The 21,179-nt window shown below is 40.6% G+C and overlaps 1 protein-coding gene across 1 annotated transcript; it reads left to right on the forward strand.

Moving 5' to 3' along the window:
- The first annotated feature begins 3,452 nt into the window (after positions 1-3,452).
- On the forward strand, positions 3,453-17,318 carry CA1H5orf15 (chromosome A1 C5orf15 homolog). Its single transcript, XM_060636143.3, has 3 exons — positions 3,453-3,640; positions 14,344-14,870; positions 15,824-17,318. Exons 1-3 carry the CDS (start codon positions 3,502-3,504, stop codon positions 15,953-15,955), a joined length of 798 nt encoding a protein of 265 aa, XP_060492126.1. The 5' UTR covers positions 3,453-3,501; the 3' UTR covers positions 15,956-17,318.
- Positions 17,319-21,179: the final 3,861 nt, after the last annotated feature.

Below are 21,179 nucleotides of genomic sequence, written 5' to 3' on the forward strand. Positions count from 1 at the left end.
GAAACGATCACTACAATAAGGCTAGTTAGCATCCGTCACCACACAGTTACAATGTCTTTTTCCTTGTGATAAGAATTTTTTTTTGTTTTTTTATTTTTATTTTATTTTTTCTTTATTTTATTTTATTTTATTTTTTACAATATATGAAATTTATTGTCAAATTGGTTTCCATGTGATAAGAACTTTTTTTTTTTTAATTTTTTTTTTAACATTTATTTATTTTTGAGAGACAGAGCATGAGCAGGGGAGGGGGAGAGAGAGAGAGACACACACACAGAATCCGAAGCAGGCTCCAGGCTCTGAGCTGTTTGTTAGCACAGAGCCCTATGCGGGGCTTGAACTCACAAATTGAGAGATCATGACCTGAGCCGAAGTCGGACGTTCAACCGACTGAGCCACCCAGGCGCCCCGATAAGAACTTTTAAGATCTACTCTCTTAGCAGCTTTCAAATATACAATACACAGTATTATTAACTCTAGTTACCATGCTGTACATGACATCCTCACCACTTACTCATTTTATAAGTGTCCCAATCCTTTTAAGGACTCAACTGACGAGGTCAGGCCCTCTGACGAAAATCTCCCATTCTTGTTTTTTTTTTAATTTATTTTTTAATGTTTATTTATTTGACAGAGAGAGAGAGCGAGCGAGCAGGGGAGGGGGAGGGGGAGGGAGACACAGACTCAGAAGTAGGCTCTAGGCTCTGAGCTGTCGGCTCAGAGCCCGACACAGGGCTCAAACTCACAAATCTCAAGATTATGACCTGAGCCGAAGTTGGACGCTCAACCGACTGAGCTACCCAGGTGCCCTGAAAAAAATCTGTTCTTAAAGTCAACTGTGCCATTTAATAACGTAACCACAGCGGTGGCAGCCCATCATTTTTACAGGTTCCTCCCACACTCAAGGGCAGGGGATCATACAACAGCATGGATCATTGGGGTTTGTTCTAGAATTCTGCAATATGTTTAGTTTTTAAAAATGACAATGTGTCAATTTCAAACATTTACAAAGTAGAAGAGTAAACTCTGTTACATTATCAAGCTTCAATAAATGAACATTTTTCTATTCAATAATACACATTTTTTTAAATGTTTATTTTTGAGAGAGTGACTGGGGGAGGGGCAGAGAGAGAGAGAGAAGGGGAGACACAGAATCTGAAACAGGCTCCAGGTTCTGAACTGTCAGCACAGAGCCCAATGTGGGGCTTGAACTCGGGAACAGCGAGACCATGACCTGAGCTGAAGTTGGATCCCAAATGACTGAGCCACCCAGGTGCCCCAATAATATGTATGCTTTTAGGCAGAGTTCCTTTTTTTTTTTTTTCCTTTTTTTTTTTTTTTTTTTTTTTTAGGTAGGCTCTATGCCCAATGTGGGGCATGAATCTATGACTCCAAGATTAAGAGTCGCATGCTGTTCCGACTGAACCAGCCAGATGTCCCAAGGTAGAATTCCTTTTTATGTATGTTTGGAAGCGACCATGCCAAACAAGTATCACATTTACTTGAACATTTTGTGTAACTGATTACCCAAAACTTGCTTGCCTCAGCATTTGTCATACTGTCTTCATCAGGTTTATGAGGATCTGTATGTTTCAAAGTGAACTTTTGAATTTGTCCAGAGACTTTGGCACATAATGGTTGTTAGGTACATCCAGTCAGATGCCAGATACGTACTGCTATTTTGAAATGTACACAGGGCCCTCTGAATTTTGAGGGTATATTTCCCTCCTCACATATTATCTGCCTATGCAGCATGTCAGAATATTGTGCAACTGCCTTGTGTTCATGATATCTCACCAGTAAGAGGACTGAAACACTCTGGTGTGAGGACAAAGGAAGAAAGGGAACAAAGAAGAGAATTGAAGGTGTGTTTATTACAGAAAAAAGGCCTATGCCTGGATCTCCCAACAAGCAGAAGCTAGAATCGAGAGGCTTATTCATTAAACTGAGTGATGGTTTCTGTGCTCACAGAAGGGAAAGCTCCAAGGGAATTTGGGAAGACTTTGTATCCTGGATACCCTGTGAGGTTTGCAATAAGGGCACCATTCAGTCTCTCTGGGCTTGTGGTGGGCTTAGGGAAATGGACATGAATGACCTCTTAGTTTTCTTAACAACACAGAGTTTGTTGTGTTTCTGAGCTGTCACTGGGGCCAGATGAATGTTAAGGGAAATAAGATTCAGGAGAACAGGGGCCCTTCTCTCTTTAGGGGGGCAGCTCAGCTTTGTCTCTGGAAGATAGCAGCAATCTTCTGTGGGAATCATGGAGATCAGAGTGGTGAAACTGTGCGTACAACAAATATCTTGCTTCATGCCACAATGATTTTCCTGGAAATCAATCAAGTGGAAGGAACTTCCATGGTTTTAAGCCTACTGACATTTATTTAAGAAACATTTGCAGAACATACAGACCAAAGCATGTGCCAAGGCCATAAGGGAACTTCCTAAATCTGCATTTTCATATGCTGGGGGTTTTAAAGATTAAATTTAAAAAGTAACAAGCTTATTTTAGGAAATCTGGAAGCTGTTTGCACCCTACTTCCTACCCCGCTTTCCTGCTTTTTCTCCATAACACCACTCCCATTGTATAGTGTATATCTTACACTATCCTCTTCTTCACAAGAAAATAAACTCCACAAAGGTATGTGGTTTGTATTGTTAACAGCTGTACAATGAAATATGAAAGGGTGCTAAGTATTTGTTGAAGGAATAAATGGTTAGGAAAAAGATAAAAAGTAAAACATTACCTATAATTCCACCACCCAGATATGGCAAATGTGAACATCTGTGTTTCCATTGCCTTTGGGAGAGGGAAGGCGGTTACTTCCTCTTCCAGACCAGTCTATTACCCAGTTGGATCTTCCTTTTAACAATATTTTAGGGGCCTCTGATTGGCTCAGTGTGTAGACCACGCAACTCTTAATCTCAGGGTTGTGAGTTCGAGCCCCACTTTGGGTGTAGAGATTACTTAAAAATTAAAAATAAAAAAAAAAGTTTATTTTTGTGAGAGACGGGGTGGGGGTAGGGTGTGGCAGAGAGAAAAGCAGACAGAGGATCCAAAGTGGGCTCTGTGCTGACAGCAGACAGCCAGATGGAGGGCTGGAACTCACGACCTCTGAGATCATGACCCCCTTGGAAGTCGGAGGCTTAACCGACTGAGCCCCCCAAATAAAATCTCTAAACGAACAAACAAAACAAAAACCCTTCAATGTTTTAAAATACTTTCATGAGCTGTAATAGTATCCCATCACGTGGCAGGCAGAAAGAGGCTCACTCTGAACCTCTCTACATCTTTCACTTTACAACCTCGACCCGAAAGGGGCTGAGGCGAGACCTACCCCTCGCTGAAACTCCCACTACCCTTCCTCTTTAACCCGGTTTCCGGAGCGCCCCTCTGGGCTGCGACGTCATCACGTTGGGACGTACGTGCTGTGGTGCCTTACGCAGTGTCTGATGTCATGACGTAGAGCCTAGCAACAACGCAGGCTCCCGGCGGAGTCCGTTATGGCCGCTGCTGTCTTGAGGAGGATGAGGGGAACCGTGCAAGCGAAACTGCGGTACTCGCCCGGCCTCCAGGTCCCGGGAGGGTTGGCGCAGCCGCTCGTCCTGGCGCTCCTGCTTGCGTCCGCCACCTTGTCCAGTGGTAAAGTGGGCGCGGCGGCAGGGCGGGCGCGGGAGGGCCGCGCGGGCGGAGAGACAGGCCCGGCCAGGGAAAGGGCGCTTCCGAGTGTCCTGAGCAGATGGCGATGTCCAGATGGGGCAGGGTCTCTAGGCGCCGAGGAGGGAGGGTAGGCTGTCTGATGGAGTCTAAGGAGGTGGGGTTTCTGAGAGGCCCGAGATGCGGGGTTGAGAGATGTGGGAATCCGGGCGGCAGAGTATGGAGATGGGCGTGAGGGAGGAGTGGTGGTGTTATCCACAGAGTCTTGAAGAAGGCGTTGCACAGGGAGTGGCGGTGGTGGGGGGTCTCCAAAATTGCTTGGAAGGAGGAGTTATGAGGGGGCAGAGGGAACAGATGCTGAGGAGATGGCCGTGGTTAGGAGGTGTGGTGTCTAGACACGTTCCCTAGGTGGGGGGAGGTACCCAGCGGTCTGGCAGGGCCAGGGGAGTGTGGGGGTTTTCCAGAACGGGGCGGGTAAGTGGTAAAGATCGAGGTGGGCAGGGGCAGTGACCAGACTGAGCTGATGGAATATTTCGGAGAGCAAAAGTGAAGGGGAAAACGCTATCTTAAGGTACTGCTTCATCTCTCAGATCTGGGAGGTTCTGGTGCTTGGTAAAGAGCCAGAATACTGGGGCTTTGGGCTCCTGAGGGGTTTACGAGGAGGAGAGGGAGAATGCAACAAGGGAGATTCTTTGTAAACATGGTTCCCTGTGTCCTGGGTTAGCTGGGCAAGACTGCTTCATTTTTTTTTTTTTAAATTTTTTTAACGTTTATTTATTTTTGAGACAGAGAGAGACAGAGCATGAACAGGGGAGGGGCAGAGAGAGAGGGAGACACAGAATCTGAAACAGGCTCCAGGCTCTGAGCGGTCAGCACAGAGCCCGACGTGGGGCTCGAACTCACGGACTGTGAGATCATGACCTGAGCCGAAGTCGGACGCTTAACCGACCAAGCCACCCAGGCGCCCCAAGACTGCTTCATTTTTAATAGAGTTGTAGGATTTGATTATTTCATTTAAAACATTTAAAAACTTCTATTTAAAATTTAAAAAAAAGATTTAAAATTAAAATTTTTTTATTTGAAAGTTTTTATTTATTGAGGTATGATTGGCATATTACGTTATGTTAGTCCTAGGTGTACAGCATAATGATTCAATATTTTTTTTTATTAAAAAAAAATTTTTTTTTAACGTTTATTTATTTTTGAGACAGAGAGAGACAGAGCATGAACGGGGGAGGGTCAGAGAGAGGGAGACACAGAATCTGAAACAGGCTCCAGGCTCTGAGCCGTCAGCACAGAGCCCGACGAGGGGCTCGATCCCACGGACAGTGAGATCGTGACCTGAGCCAGTTTGGCCGACTGAGCCACCCAGTCGCCCCAATGATTCACTATTTGTATACACTGGGAACTGATCACCACCGCAGCTCTACCATTCACCATACAGAGTTACAGATTTTTTTTTCTTGTAATGAGAGCTGTTAAGATTTACTCTCTTAGCCACTTCCAAATATGCATTACTGTAGTATTGACTGTAGTCACCAAGCCTTATATTACATCGTCATGACTTACTTATTTTGTAACTGGAAGTTTGTACCTTTTGATGCTCTTCATCCATTTCGCCAACCTCCTATCTACTCCCTCTGGCAACCACCCAGTCTCTTCTCTATATCTATGAGTATGGCTTGTTTGTTTGCTTGTTTGTTTTGTTTTGATTTTTTTCTGGACTCCACATATAAGTGAAATCATATGATATTTGTCTTTCTCTGACTTATTTCACTTAGCATAATGCCTTCAAGGTCCATCCATGTTGTCACAAAATTTCATTTTGGGTGTGTGTGGCTGAGTAATATTCTCTTGTGTGTATATATATATATATATATATATATATATATACACACACACACACATATATATGTGATATATATATCACATATTCTTTATGTGTTCATCTATCCATGGGCATTTAGGTTGTTTCCATATCTTGGCTATGATTATTTTTAGAGAGAGAGAGAGAGAGCATGAGTGGGGCAGAGGGGAAGAGGGAGAGAGAGAATCTTAAGCTGGCTTCATGCTCAGTGTAGAGCTCGATGTGGGACTCTATCCCATGACCCTGGGATCATGACCTGAGTTGAAATCAAGGGTTGGATGCTCATCCGACTGACCCATCCAGGAGTCCCCATATCTTGGCTTTTGTAAATAATGCTGCATGATTAAATATTTCTTTTCTTAGAAATGTTACATTGTGAATGAAGATATTGAAGCCTTTATCAGGAAATAAATCTGTAAACTAGGGCTTGAGACTTCGGGGGAACAAATCTATTAATAAGAATTTGTAATGATTAAGCAATATTTTATTTAGTCATCTCTTTCTTCTTTCAGGCCAAGACACGGTCCTGCTTTTTTCCTTAAATCTTTTTTCAGTTTTCAGATGAAAAACATGGTGAATGGGATAGCAATTTTCTTATTTGCCAACAGGGGCTGTCTAGCTACACGTTTCTCTGCTATAGTGCTCTGGTTACTTCCTTAGGTTTCCTCAGCAGCACTGAGGGTGGGGCATCCACTGTCCCAGAAGCATTTGTAAGTCTCTGGGGAAGAACTGAGGTCCATTTTCCCAAAGCTCTTTAATAATGACTAAAATAGAACTAGGATTTCTCTGATCGATGCAGATATTCCTGTTCCTAAAGTACTTATGTAGCATAATTGTTTTGGTTATTTAATCATTTAAGAAAACAACTAACATTTAAACATTTATATTTCTTACTGAGATGCTAAAGACATACAGCCTGAGGGATATGTAGCTGGTAACTGTAGTTGCAGGAAGAACTTTTCCCTTTAAGAGATGGTTGGAAATCTTGTGGAGAGGGGCAAGTGAGGGGGTAGTTTGGAGTATTAAGGTGTCTTCTTGTCTTTGTTTTTACTTATTAGACCCTCATAAATATTGCTCCAACCATACTGGGACATTTTAGGTAATCTTTTTCTTTTTTATTAAGTGTTTATGTCAATTTAAAATTCATATTATTCCCTACTGAAAATAATTTAAATGTAAACTAACATATATGCTTCTAAGGGGGAAGCAGCTACATTTTAGTACAGCATAGCATTTGTAAAGGTTTGGGTAGTGTAAGTGTTTTTTTAAGCATGCCTTGGAGTAGTGTGATTTCAAAGTAATTACTCTTTTAATATGAAACTTATAGTCTAGATAGGAGATGTTGAGTCCCAAACTTCAAATAAGCATAGAAAGTTAGGAAGTTACTCCATTAGATGTATTTAAACTTGTTCCATATTAGGTTTCTTAAAATTTCAGTTCTCAGGTATATTCTTGGCAATCTGTAAGGATTTTAAAGTTCTACATTTTTATTTTGACAAAATCTAAAAAAATTAATATAAGCATTATTTTGGATCACTGGATGATCACCTTCTGATTAAGTCTTGCCAGGCCATTAAGACAGTTTTTTAAAGGGACCCATAGAAGAGAATTAAATGTAGAAAGTTATTTTTAAAATGTTGTTTTAATGAGGGAGGTAATATCAAATAGGAAAGGACAGAAATGGAACATTTAGAAGTCCAAAGTACTGTATATGATTGTAGAAGCTCAACAATTAAATCCATGAAGTCAGAGTTCTCACTTTGTTCTGCATACCCTTCATTTCTGACTAGATCATATTCTCTGATTTGAAGGAGTGGAGGTCTAGGAGGTTGATCTAATTTGCATCAAATGTTTCAGATGAATTTTTCATTTGTTTTCTGTGTATTACTTCCAAGTTTTTACTCTTTGAACAATACTTACTAATTCTGCTCCTACTTGGTGCTAGGTTTTGGAGTTACAACAACAAATGTGTTAACATTGACGATACCCTTAGAAGAATGAGTGGGTTTTTCCTGGCTGAAACTATGGGAAAGGCTTTTCAGAGGGTGTGATAGGTGCAAAGATCCTACTTGAGAAGTGGTGTAGGGTTTGTGGTGAGAATTGGGTCAAAAGCATATTCTATAAACATTGATTGCTATCCGTTAAGTAGGCAACAGGGATAGAGGAGTTTGGGAGATAAGTAAGAGATAAGATTGAGGCTCCAGATCCTGTAGGATCTTGTAGGCTATTACAAAGACTTGGAATTTCACTTTTGAGAGATGGAGAGCTCTCAGAGGGTTTTAAGCAGAGGAGCAACATCAAACTTAATCACATTGAACTTATATCACATTCTCAAATGTGATGATGACTTGAGCTGTTGTGTTGAGAGTGGACAGTAGGAGTTAGGGTAGAAGCAGGCAGATTAGTTAGAAGGCTACCGTAATACGCCAGGTAAGATGATAGTGGCTTGGACTAGGCAGTACCAGTTAAAAGGTGAACAGTCTTTAAATTTTAATACACTTTGAAGGTAGGGTAACAGATTTGTTGTGGGATATTAAGAACATAATGATTACAGGGTTTTTTCTTCAGTAACTAGAAAAAAGGAATTGCCACTAACTGAAATCTGGACTGGAGGTAGAGCAAGTTTTTTTTTTTTTTTCTTTTTGTGTGGGAAGTAAAATTCATTTCTTAAAACTTTTTATTTTGAAATAATTGTAGATTTACTTGCAATTGTAAGAAGTAATACAGATCCTGTATACCCTTTACTCATTTTCCCTAGTGGTTACATCTTAAGAAACTGTAGTACAGTATCATAGTCAGGACACTGACATTGCTAGTCAAGATAAAGAGCATTTCCATCAACCTCTCATGTTGCCCTTTTATAGTCACTCCCATGTCCTTCCTTTCCCTACTCCCTCCTGAAATCCTGGCAACCACTAATCTGTTATTTATTTCTTTAATTTTGTCATTTTGAGAATGTGATATAAGTGAAATCATATGGTATATAACTTTTTGGACTTGGCTTTTTTTACCTAGCATAATTCTCTGGAGATTCATCAAGTTGTTTCATGTGTCAATAGTTTTGTTTTTTTTTTTAATTGCTGAGTAATATTCCATTATCATGTAGCCACACTACACTTAGTTTAAACATTCATCCTTTGAAGGATGTCTAGGTTGTTTCCAGTTTTTGAGTGTTATGATTAATATGAAGTAAACATTCATGTCCAGATTTTTTGTGTGATCCTAAGATTTCATTTCTTTGGGATAAATGTTCAGGCATGCAATTGCTGGGTCATGTGGTAGTTAGATACTTAGTTTTTTAAGAAAATGTCAAACTGGGACACCTGGGTGGCTCAGTCGGTTGAGTGTCTGACTTCGGCTCAGGTCATGATCTCACAGCTCGTGAGTTCGAGCCCCACGTTGGGTTCTGTGCTGACAGCTCAGAGCCTGGAGCCTGCTTTGGATTTTGTGTTTCCCTCTCTCTCTGCCCCTCCCCTGCTCATGCTCTGTCTCTGTCTCAAAAATAAATAAAAACATTAAAAAAAAAAAAAGAAACTGCCAACGTGTTTTCTGGCATAGTTGTCCTATTTTGTGTTACCACCAGCAACATAGAAATGATCTAGCTTCCCTGCATCTTTGCCAATATTTGGTGTTGTCATTACTTTTTATTTTACTGTCATTCTGATAGTTGTGTAGTGATATCTTTATTGTGGTTTTAATTTGTGTTTCCTTAGTGGCTAATACCTTTTCACATGCTTATTTGCCATCTGTATATTCTCTTCAGTGAAATGTGCCTTTGTGTCTGTTGCCTGTTTTCTAATTGGATTGTTTCCATTTTCATTTTTGAGCTTTCAGATTTCTTTTTTTTTTAAATTTTTTAATGTTTATTTTTGAGAGAGAGGGAATGAGAGAGACAGAGTAGGAGCAAGGGAGGGGCAGAGAGAGAGGGAGACACAGAATCCGAAGCAAGCTCCAGGCTCTGAGCTGTCAGCACAGAGCCCGAGGCGGGGCTGGAACTCACGAACTGGGAGATTATGACCTGAGCTGAAGTCAGACACTTAACCAACTGACCCACCCAGGCACCTCGAGTTTTCAGATTTCTTTATGTGTTCTGGATACTCTTCCTTTGTTGGGTTGGGCCTTACAAATATTTCTCCCATTGTGTAGCTTATCTTTTCATCCTCCCATGAAAGTCTTTCCATGGAGCAAAAGTTTTTCATTTTGATAGAATCCAATTTATGGGTTTTTTTCTTTTATGTATTGTGTTTTTGGTGTCAGGTCTACAAATTTGTGCTTAGTCCTGGATTCCATAGATATTTTCCTTTGTCTTTTTCTACACATTTTATAGTTTTGCATTTTACATTTAAATTTGTGATCCACTTTTATTTTTATTTATTTAGTAATTATTACTATTATTATTTTTTAAGTAATCTGTACACCCACTGTGGGGCTTGAACATATGACCCCTACTTCAAGAGTCACATGCTTCATTGACTGAGCCACCAGGTTCCCCCATGTTCCATTTTTAGTTAAGTTTTGTAGAAGATATGAGACTTATATGAAGATTCATTAAGCTTAATATGGTGGATTGCATTGATTGATTTTTGAATATTGAATCACTTTTGCATTGCTGGAATAACCCTCACTGTTCATAGAATATCATTCTTTTTATGTATTACTGGTTTCTATTTGCTAATATTTTCCTAAGGACTTTTGCAGCTATTTTCATGAAAAATACCAGTCTGTAGTTTTCTTTTTCTGTAGGGTTTTTGGTTTTGGTATCAGGATAATAATACTAGCTTCATAAAATGAATTGAACAATGTTCCCTCCTATTCTCTGGAGGAGATTCTGTAGAATTGGTGAGAATTCTTCTTTAAGCATTTGGTAGGATTCGCAATGAAACCATCTGAGCCTGGAGATTAATTTTTTGGGAATTTTAAAATTAAGGATTCAGTTTCCTTAATGATAATAGGGGTATTCAAATGATGTATTTCATACTGAGTGAGTTGTAGTAGTTTGTATTTTCAAGACTCTGGTCTTATTTAAACTTTCTCTTTTGGTTAGCTTTTTATGACATAACTCTGGCAGGGGAGGAGGGAATTACTGCACATTATTGTCAGGTAGAGGTAGGAATCTGGAGTCTCCATTTGATCTCTGTTGTCACCCAAAGAGTGGTAGTTTTCTTGTTACTTCTAGACAAGAATGGGAGTTCTGTCTCCACTGATGGCCTGTACTTACATAGTGGTGGGAGTGGCCTCATTACTGTTGGGTGATGGTTAAAGTCTTGACTCTCCATTAGGCCTGTTCTGACAACATTATTGTGGAGGGGAAGAGGCACCTTATTACAGCCTGCTGAGGGTGGAAATCTAGGCTTTCTACTTGGCCTTTGTTGGTGTGGATGTGAGCAGAGCCACAGTTTTTTTTTGTTATTTGTTTTTTGTTTTTTTGTGGGTGTTTGCCTCGAGTAGAGCAGTCATTGTCTAGAAGTTTTCTTTCTTACGAGGCTGCGTCTCTCCTGATCTTTTAGAGAGAGAGCTTTTTGGGGGGAGGGGATGGCATGTTTTTGTCCATACTCCTTGCCGTTTCCAGGTTGCTATCTTCTTCAGGTACAAGTCTAGAATATATGAGGTAAAAAGAAAATCCAGGAAAGTCACTACTAGGTTGTTTCTCAAATCTTGAGGTCTCTAACCATTCTGCTGTATTCTCTCCACCTTTCAGTCTTCTTAAGCTATTTTACATATAATATGCAGAGTTAGTTTTTTCACTGGAGAAATAGGGAAAAGTTTTCTACTCCATCTTCCTAGAAGCCAAAGTAAGAATTCATTTTGAATATGTTAATTTGAATGTCAGACATCAAGAGGAGATGTCAAGTAGTAGTGGATTTATGAGTCTAGAGTTCTGGTAATTAATGGAAGTTCTCTTCTCATGGCTTCCTTTTTCTCTGAGAAGTTAGGAAGTGATGCCAGTGAAAATGAGGACAACAGAGAAGGTGTTGGGAGAACAGAGGAACTTGTGAATGGTCTCCTAAGGGAGCAAGAGGGTGAATGGACTAGAAAAATACAGTATAATTGCCAGTAGCATTACACATACACTTGAATTTTTGGCACTGAATTTAAAATGAAATAAAAATGGTGACATGGTTTTGTATTTATTTCCAGCCAAGTTCAGCCAGTTGGTGCAACAGGGAGTGGTCAGAGAGTTTGATTTTACTTGGGATGTAGCCTTGCCAAGTGAGTGGAACAAAGTGAGCAAGGGGATGGGGATTGGAGGTGTATGTAAGGGATGCATAGTGCTGACTATAAAATTGAATCTGGGTAAAGAGGGAGGGCAAAGATATTGGGCAAGGGTGGGATGGTGGCCATGAGGGACTGAAAAGATGGTAGAATCAGAACTGTAGGTCCTGATAGATTCAGGATACCAGGGAATGAATTAGAAGGATAGGTGGTTACGTCAGCAAGTAGGAGGATGCATGAAATTGAGATTATGGAAGAGTTGTGATGATAGTGACCATGGTGTGACAGGTTAAGGTAAGGGGGAGGGCTGGTCATCAGAAGAGGGGGCAAGGATTTGAAATCAAGACAGGAGCACCTGGGTAGCATGAACTCTAGAGCCAGAAGAATAGGAACTGTGACCGGGAGTTGGTGGACAAAGGTTAGTGGGTGATAGCTGATGATAGGAGAATCAAGGCTGGTGCATTTAGGGAGGGGAAAGGGAGAATAGTCTGGAAGGTTCCCCCGCCCCCACACACCCCATGCCCCACCCCAGAACAGTTTCCCCCCTTTTCCAAACTCAGTGGTGCAAGGATGTGGGTGAAAAAACAGCTGTTAATTAAAAGGGCTTCAGGGAAAGTGTATCTTTAAGGGAGAGCCAGGTTTCAGTTATCACAACAGAGTGAAGGATAAAGGAAGGGATTTGCTGATATTTGACTGAATTCTGGAGTGCACAGTGGATGGGTTTCTAGACGTGGAGATGGGTAGGAGGTGGGGAGAATTATAATCACTGCCACCCTTATCAGCTTGTGTCCTTTAGATATACATGATAATTCTATATTAGTATATGTGCTGCCGAAGCGAGCACTATACATGATTATTCTAAAAGTGATGTATAGAAAAACGATTTTTTAAAAAAAGTCAAGGTTAGTTAGTTCGCTCCCAACTTAAAAAAATTATATTTTAAATCATATTTTCACCAACTTTGGCAGGAAATTTAAATATACCAGAGAAATGATAATTTGTAAATGTCTGAATCATAACTTATTTGAAGTGACAAATGTAAAAATTATTTTAACAAATTCCTGTTAATAATTTTCTGAATAATGTACTCACCTATAGGCCCTGTTTCTTTCTTCTAATGGAAAGTTTCAAGGAATCAATTGTTGAAAATATTTAAGAGAGTGTTACTCATTTACTAATTTTTTTTTACCAATTTATTAAATTATTTTTTCTAAGAGATTCCATTCAGTCCAGTTGATACTAGCTATTTATTTTTTCTATACAAAATAGGTGTCATCTATGATACACAAACCAGAGTGTATTCATGTATTCAGGTATTACATGTTCGAACAGAGAGTGGTCTGTTAGATTCTTAATTTATGTGCATGCACATGTTTGTGAAAGCCCAGGAATTATTTGGTTTAATTTTACCCCTATAAAATATTTTACTATAATTTGATAGATGTTAAAATAGTATCTGTGTATTTTTAGATCTCACGTGACCATTCTTTTTTTTTTTTTTTTTTAATTTTTTAACATTTATTTTATTACTGAGAGATAGAGATAGAGTATGAGCATGGGAGGGGCAGAGACAGGAGGAGACACACAATCTGAAACAGGCTCCAGGCTCTGAGCTGTCAGAACAGAGCCTGATGCAGGGCTCGAATTCACAAACCACCAGACCGTGACCCGAGCTGAAGTTGTACACTTAACCGACTGAGCCACCCAGGCGCCCCCCTCCCCATTTTTTTCTTTTTTACAAGTATAATGGATATTCTTGAAGTTCTTCAACAGATATTACATTAGCTTATAAATTAGAGACACTGTTAAATTTCAGCAGGGATTCTTCTAAACTTTTGCTGTGTAGAGTTACTTCTCTAAATAATTTAAACTACTTAAGTAAACCACACTGAGTGGGTAGGAGTACAGGGAAATAAGAGCTTGTATGTATTTGGTGTTATTCCCATACCTGGATTGCCTTCCCCAATCGTGAAAAGTCTAGTTCACACTTAGTTTTCAAGTTTCCAATTTCCATTTCTTCCCTTTCAGGAGTTTTCCCTTAGTCCTTCCTAAGAATACTTAAAAAAAAAAAAAATTGGGAGAGGAAGTGTTCTGGTTCTAGTATCATTTAGAAATGCTACCTACAGCTTGCTTATAGCTTCTCTTAAATTTGTTGTATTGGAAATATTTAGGCTCACATTCCATATCTGGTTTGTGACCTACTTGAGCTAGGATCAGCCACCGATCTTTCTGTTCTGGGGATGAGGTGCAGTCTAGACAAGGATTACTGGAGTCCAACCTCTTTGTGAAATGAAAACAGGGGATGCATAACAACTTTGTGTGGATTTCACCATTGTGACCTAAAGTCATCCCTCTCTATTCTTTTTCTTTCTGTGACAGGCTGTGTAATGTAGTTGTTACTTTCTGGCTAAAGAGTTATTATCTGATGAATAATTGACTAAGAAGAAATGTGACTGATGGCTGGCTGTTGAGACTTATTAACAAATTCTCAAGAGAAAGAGGGATTTGGCAAAAAAATGCTTAGCAAAAAATTTAGGCAAATATGCTTCTAGCTTGATGGAGATAAAGTTGGAGATTTCCGTTTAATGTTTTTTATTCACCATTTTAGCTGTACCACAGACTGATTTGCTGAGCCAAACTGTACTCCAGCCAGATGTCTCTGCTCCAAATATGAGTGCTTTAACACATGAAAACCAAACCAAACTTTCTGTCTCCCAAATCAGCGCCACTCTCCGTCCCACAACTAGTACAGAGAAAGGTGGAGGGGCATCTGTGGCCCCTCATCCCTCACCTACTACTTCCCTGTCTCAAGAGGAGGCAGATAACAATGAAGATCCCAGCATAGAGGAGGAGGATCTTCTTACGCTCAATAGTTCTCCATCTACCGCCAAAGACACTCTGGACAATGGAGACTATGGAGAACCAGACTATGACTGGACCACCAGCCCCAGGGACGATGAGTCCAGTGAAGCTCTGGAAGAAAACAGGAACTACATGGAAATTGAACAGTCAGTGAGATCTTTTAAGACCCCATCCTCAAATATTGAAGAGGAAGATAGCCATTTCTTTTTTCATCTTATTATTTTTGCTTTTTGTATTGCTGTTGTTTACATTACATATCACAACAAAAGGAAGGTAAGTTTGGGGTTTTCATCCCCTCTATTTGTCCTTTATTATCTCCATTATATTTCTTATGAATATTTTTGATGATTCAGAATTTTTTTCTTTTTTAGTCAAGTTTAAATTGATGGTAAAATATCAAGATGTCTAATCAATATAAATCTCTGGTGTATTTTTACAAATTAGAATGCTTTACCTTGTATGCTTCTGAAAAAGAAGTCAAATTGTTTTTTAATGAACAAATCCAAAGCCCAGTGGTTTTTAAAAAAAAACCACTTAGGTCTTAAGTTAGCATTGCTACTTCAGTGGGAATACATGTGGAGAAAGATTGTTAATTTAATACTTTTAATTAAGCATTGAACTTAATGATATTTTAATAACTTTTTCCTTGTTATAAAGGTATTACACGTTTATTTTATTATTATCATTTTTAAAATATTTGTTTATTGTTGAGAGAGAGAGAGAGAGAGAGAGAGAGAGCGCAAGTGGGAGATGGGCAGAGAGTGAGGGAGACAGAATCCGAAGCAGGCTCCAGGCTCTGAGCTGTCAGCACAGAGCCCGATGTGGGGCTTGAACCCGTGAACTGTGAGATCATGACTTGAGCCAAAGTCAGAGGCTTAACTGACTGAGCCACCCAGGCACCCCTACATGTTTATTTTGAATGCCAGTGATACTCTAACCCAGTGTTGAATGTTGGGCCAACAAGTGGGCTCCTGGGCTCCACTGTGATCTACTAACTCATCTCTGCAGATAGAACCCAGGAATCAGTCTTCAGCAAGCACTCTACATAAAATTTGAGAAGCACTGTTTAACTTTGTTTACAAGATGAAAAATACAGTCCTTTTGTTGTTATTTTATTTTCCATATTTAGGAAACTAGGAGAGAGGGAGAGTGCACTTGTTATACATATTTTCAGTATATCCTCCACTTTGTTTTTTCCACATCTAATTTATTTTGTTCTTTTCCAGATTTTCCTTCTGGTTCAGAGTAGGAAATGGCGTGATGGTCTTTGTTCCAAAACAGTGGAATATCATCGTCTAGACCAGAATGTTAATGAGGCAATGCCTTCGCTGAAGATTACCAATGATTATATTTTTTAAAGCACTGTGATTTGAGTTTGCTTATTATGTAACTTTATTTGCTTGACTTTTTTATATAATATTGTGCAGATGTTTGCCATAGGCAGTTGGTACTTAAATGAGAGGTGGGTCTCTCTTTATTTTGCCTTGGTGCTTTCGAAATGAAATGTCACAAACAAGGAGTATATAATTTTTTATCTACACATTTAGAGGTAAATTCAATCAGGTGTCCAGAATGTGGAGCATTATATTAGTTTTGTTTTAGATTTCTTTATTGTTCTCCTTCTGGAAGTGTTAGTAATACTAGTTTTACAAGATCCCAACCTTGTAACTAAATCCTAACATATCTGGTACTGCTGGCTCCGATTCTCTTTCTGCCATCCAAATACTGTTTTATAAGCACACATTTTGTGATCCCAAACTGTTAATGTACAAGGATGCGTATAATAGCGCTTGGCATATAAGTAACATTTTTTCTTCCAGGAAAATCGCTTTGGATATTTTTGGATGATTTAAACATAACTTAAGATAATGATAATGCTCAATCTGACCACAGTTTTAGGTAACATATTAATAAATGTCTCTAGAAATTCTGGCAATAGAGAGACTCTGCAGTTTGCAGTGGATATAGATAAAATGTTACAGAGACACCATATTTTGGCTTAAATTACTGAATTAAATTTAGAGGTAGAAATTGTGGCAAAATATTAAATACACATACAGTTGCTTTTAGTCAGCAATTGATTGTAGCACGGGTTCCTCCAAGCTTCTAAGCAAGGAGCAGAGTTTAAAATTATATCAGATTTTTTCATGTTGTCTATTACTTTATAGTAAGTTTGAATAAATTTTAGGGGTCATTATCACTTAAGTAATTCTGTATCTAGGCCTTTCAAATTAAAATTATACCTGAATGAAATGGTTTGTATACATAGAGGGTATATGTGTGCACTGACTTTTTCTCCCCCTGTACTTGTTTTATTTTCTTCTGTTTTGTTTTTCACAGCAACTGGAAATTATTTACTGTATTTTGTTTTACCCTGTCTTTCTATAATAAAGAATTGATCAATATGTACATATGTGATTTGAACCATGGTTGACTTACAAGTGTCACTGCAACTTTGTAGAAAACATAACCCCTAATGTATGTTAAACACCCACTCAGAAAGTCCGGGTGAGCCAGTGGGCATGAGCTTTGTGTAAAGATGGAAGAAGCGGGGCAGTCCACCATTTCTTTCAGGTGGACAATTTACTGTCCTGATAAGGAAGGGCAGCACAATGGAAATATACCTGAACTGTTTTATGGCAGTAACTTTTCATATCTGAAATTGTATTATTTAATATTTTGAATAAGATTTTAAAAATAAATGGCAAAAATATAAATCTATGATTTTATAAGTGTGTTTCATTTTAGTGATGGCATGATGGAGCCCTTCATATGGGTGGTGACAGAGGGGTAGTGCTTTGTTTGGGAGGAAGCCAGCTTGGTTTTGTTCCTTTTCGTAGTAGTACTCTATGAATTCCCCTTAGATTTCTAAATCCTACTTTAGGCCCAATATTCTGCTGAGTAGTGAAGATTATTGAAAATGTGGTAAAGTAGGATTGCAAAGAAAAGTAAAGCAGCTAAATCAGTGTGTACTTTCTGGCATCCTGGCCTTCCTGTTTCCCTGTCGAAGGCTCCCCTATCAGGAGGCTCATCCTCTCTTAGTGGATCTAGCGTTCTTGTGCTCTTCCTCTTAGCACAGTCTCTGCGTTCTAAGCCCCAGTGTGCTGCAGTCAAGTAGTCTTTGATGTTTGGAGTGTCACATCATACATCGATTAAAAATGCTGCCAGTAGGATGCCTGGCGGGTTCAGCTGGTAGAGCACCCGACTCTTGATCTTAGGGTTGTGAATTTGAGTCCCACGTGAAGATTACTTTAAAAACATAAAAAATCTTAAAAAAGAAAATGCTGTCCAAGTCTTAGGCACCTGAGCTGCTGGGCTATAAATATATATATAATTCAGACATACAGGTGTATGTTACAACTTTTAAGTAAATTTGATCTCCTCTAGGGTTTTGTGTCTTGCTCGTTACCTAAAAAATCATGAACATCTTCCATATCATTAATATTCTTTAAAAACATCTAGTAGCTATATAATTTAGTTAGCTCTTTTCCTGTTTCGATGGTTTCCAATTTTTGATTCAGAAATAATGTGATGAACTTTTCTGTATTGGAATCAATTTGTTGGATTGTATGAGGCAAAGGAGGCACAAATAGAACTGGATGATGCAAACAAGACCCACATTTGAGTCTGAAAGCACCAGAATAGCCTACTTATGTGTGCTGTCTGCTCTCTTCTCTCCACGTCACAGTCTGGGCAGACTAGGTGCTCTGAGTCGAATGTTGGAAATAATAGCATAATAGGTTACCCTTTAGATTCTGTTTCTGTGTCTTACCTGAAAAGGAATGTTTTGAAATTTGTGAGACAGATGGAAACAGACCAGACATTTTGAATTTGTGCAGGCAGGCATGTTGTAACTGGGATTTTGATTTTTTAAAATTTTATCATTTTTTAAATATTTATTTTGAGAGAGAGAGCATGAGCTGGGGAAGGTCACAGGGAGGGAGGGAGAGAGAGAATCCCAAGCAGTCTCCACACTGTCGGTGCAGAGCCTGACATGGGGCCTGGTTCCACAAACCATGAGCTTGTGGCCTGAACTGAAATCAAGAGCTGGATGGATGCTTAACCAACTGAGCCACCCAAGGCACCCCGGGGATTTGATTTTAGATGTGATGTCACGTGGGTGAATGCAGTCTCTTGTAGAAAGTGTGCAGAGGTGGCTCTCTGTATAGTTTACCACAGAATGTAAGCTTGAAAACAGAGGACTGGCTGTTACTCATCTCTGGCTGCATATTCAGCACTGCCTGTCTCCTACTAGGCCCCTGGAAATTGTACAGTGATGTCTCTGTGAAATTAAATCAAGAGAAAATCCAGTCGAATCAGGCTCAGCTCTGGCGCACGTAGTTGGCATACGGGCTAATACTATTGACATCCGGGACCCAGAACTCCACGCAGTGGGGGAGAACCAAGATGTAGTGTGTCCACTTTGTTGGAACGGCCACATTTCTACTTGGAGCTCAAGTCCACATTAATTGTGTGAGATCTCAGCCCTCCCTGCAAATCCCACGTTCTGATCAGAGTAGCTGCTGCCCATGGAAGCAAAGGGGATGGAGAAGGTTACTGGGATAGTGCAGCTGCCCACAGTGTCCAGGTCTTTCTCTCTCTCTGGCTGACTTTGCCCTTTGCCCTCTCTCAACCTGGTCTGCTGGTGCAACAGTTTGCCTCCCTTCTGGGTCCAGCGGTGAGCAGTTCCATCCTTCCCAGCAGAAGTACAAGAGGTTGGAAGGATTCTGAGGGCTAGGTGTCTTCCAAGGGAATGGAAAAGGAGGCTGTCCTGAGGTGTGAAGTCCAGTCTGTGAACAGGATTCTGTTCACCTGTGGGTTTATAGTTACTTTTTTAAAATTTAAATTCAAGTTAGTTAACCAAGAGTGTAGTACTGGTTTCAGGAGTGGAACCCAGGGATTCATCACTTCCATGTACCACCCAGTGCTCATGGTCTCCTGGGTTTTTAATTTCGACGTGAGCAAGTTGCCGGGATAGATTCTGGAAATGGACCTGGGGTCATTTTTGACCTCCACCCCCCATCTCAGTAGCCCTGAGGTAATGACCTGCTGTCTGGATTATGTGCCTCAGGGAGCCTGATTCTGGAGTAGTAGGCAGCACTTCTACCCCGTAAGCTCCAAGCCCACCTTTCTTCCAGCTCCCTCCTAAAGAGCCCCAGACCCCTCTGCCACTATTGATGAAGCTCCAGGTTTAAAATTCCTGCTCCTTAGGTAGCATTTCTTCACCTGACACCCTAATATCTTTGCTTTAAAACCCTATGCTTCTTTTTCTCACAGCCCCCAAGCTGCTTCATTTCTCTGCTGGGTGATGACGGCATGTTCTGGGAATCCTTTACTTCCTGCATATTCTTCTCATAGGGTCCTTTGTGCTTTTGTGCCAGGCCGCCCTTTGGCATATGGGTTGGACAGCATTCCCATGTGGGACCCTTCTAAAGGCTCTATCCCTGGTGGGCCCTGGAATCAGACTGGTCTGGGTTGAATTAACAGTCTGGGCCTGACCTCTCTGCTGTGTCCTCCCTATTTTGTAGCCTCGAGGGAGACGCCAAACACGTTTCTTGATACATTTGGTTGTGAGAAACGGTGTGGGGTCTTGAGGGCTAAGTGGAATGCCCTAGGCTTTGCTGGGGCTAAGATGTCCTGGCCCATGTTGCACCTACCTGCCTTTCTAGGAAGACCTGGGGAGAAATGGAACAAGGGAAAGAGGAGTGTAGGATGAGGTCAAGTCTGGATGACCTTGGTCTAAGCTCTTTGTGTTTATATCAACCTCCTACCTTGTAAAATAGACAGGTGAGTAGCTCACAGGTTTGTCAGGAAGAGAAAATGGATTTATGTTTGAGAAAGGACTTTGTGTAGAGGGAGGAGTTTCCAATATGTCAACCCCAAAAGAGCCAGTTCAAGGCTTGGGCCCATCAAGGAACAAGAGCTTGATGGAGCTGCTCAGCAGTTGCCCACAGTCCTGGGACTGCCTTCCCAGCTCCCTTGAGGCATGCAGCTTATCAGAGCTGGGTATACCCCACATCATCCAGGCATGTTCAGTTTGTTAGGTGACATTTGGTGCTTCCTTGGAGTCTCCCAACCCCATTCTCTGTTCCCTATCCTCATCCTTTTCCTGAATCAAGGCCAAAGGGTCCTTCTCACCATGCTCTGGCTGTTCCCAAGAACTTTTGCTTAGAGGCAGTGGGACCCAGGACCCCGGAGAGAACTACTCTTAGGCCACTTAGTATGCCTGAGCTAAGGGGGCTTGATCCTCCCCCGGGGGAGCAAGGACAGAGGCAGGGCTTGGGTGCCAAGGTTTGCTGTCAGGTGTCCACATAATGCCATTACCAGAGCATTGTGTTAAAAGCAAAATACCTGGGCTCTTCTCACGGTGTCCCTGTGCTGCCCCCTGGGGATGACAGTAGGTCTAGACAGACACCGTCTCTGTACCCACGGTGCTCACTGTCAGAGAAGAGAAGAATTAAGAAATTGCAGTAAAGTATTACACACCAAAAACTGGATTTCACTTGTGTTTCTTCACTTTAGACTTAGCACTGTAATAGCAGCCTGGTGGGCCAGACACTCTTCGTTCTGTGTGTGCACACC

Source organism: Panthera onca, chromosome A1, assembly GCF_046562875.1.
Source record: "Panthera onca isolate mPanOnc1 chromosome A1, mPanOnc1 haplotype 2, whole genome shotgun sequence".
Classification (NCBI taxonomy): Eukaryota; Metazoa; Chordata; class Mammalia; order Carnivora; family Felidae; genus Panthera; species Panthera onca.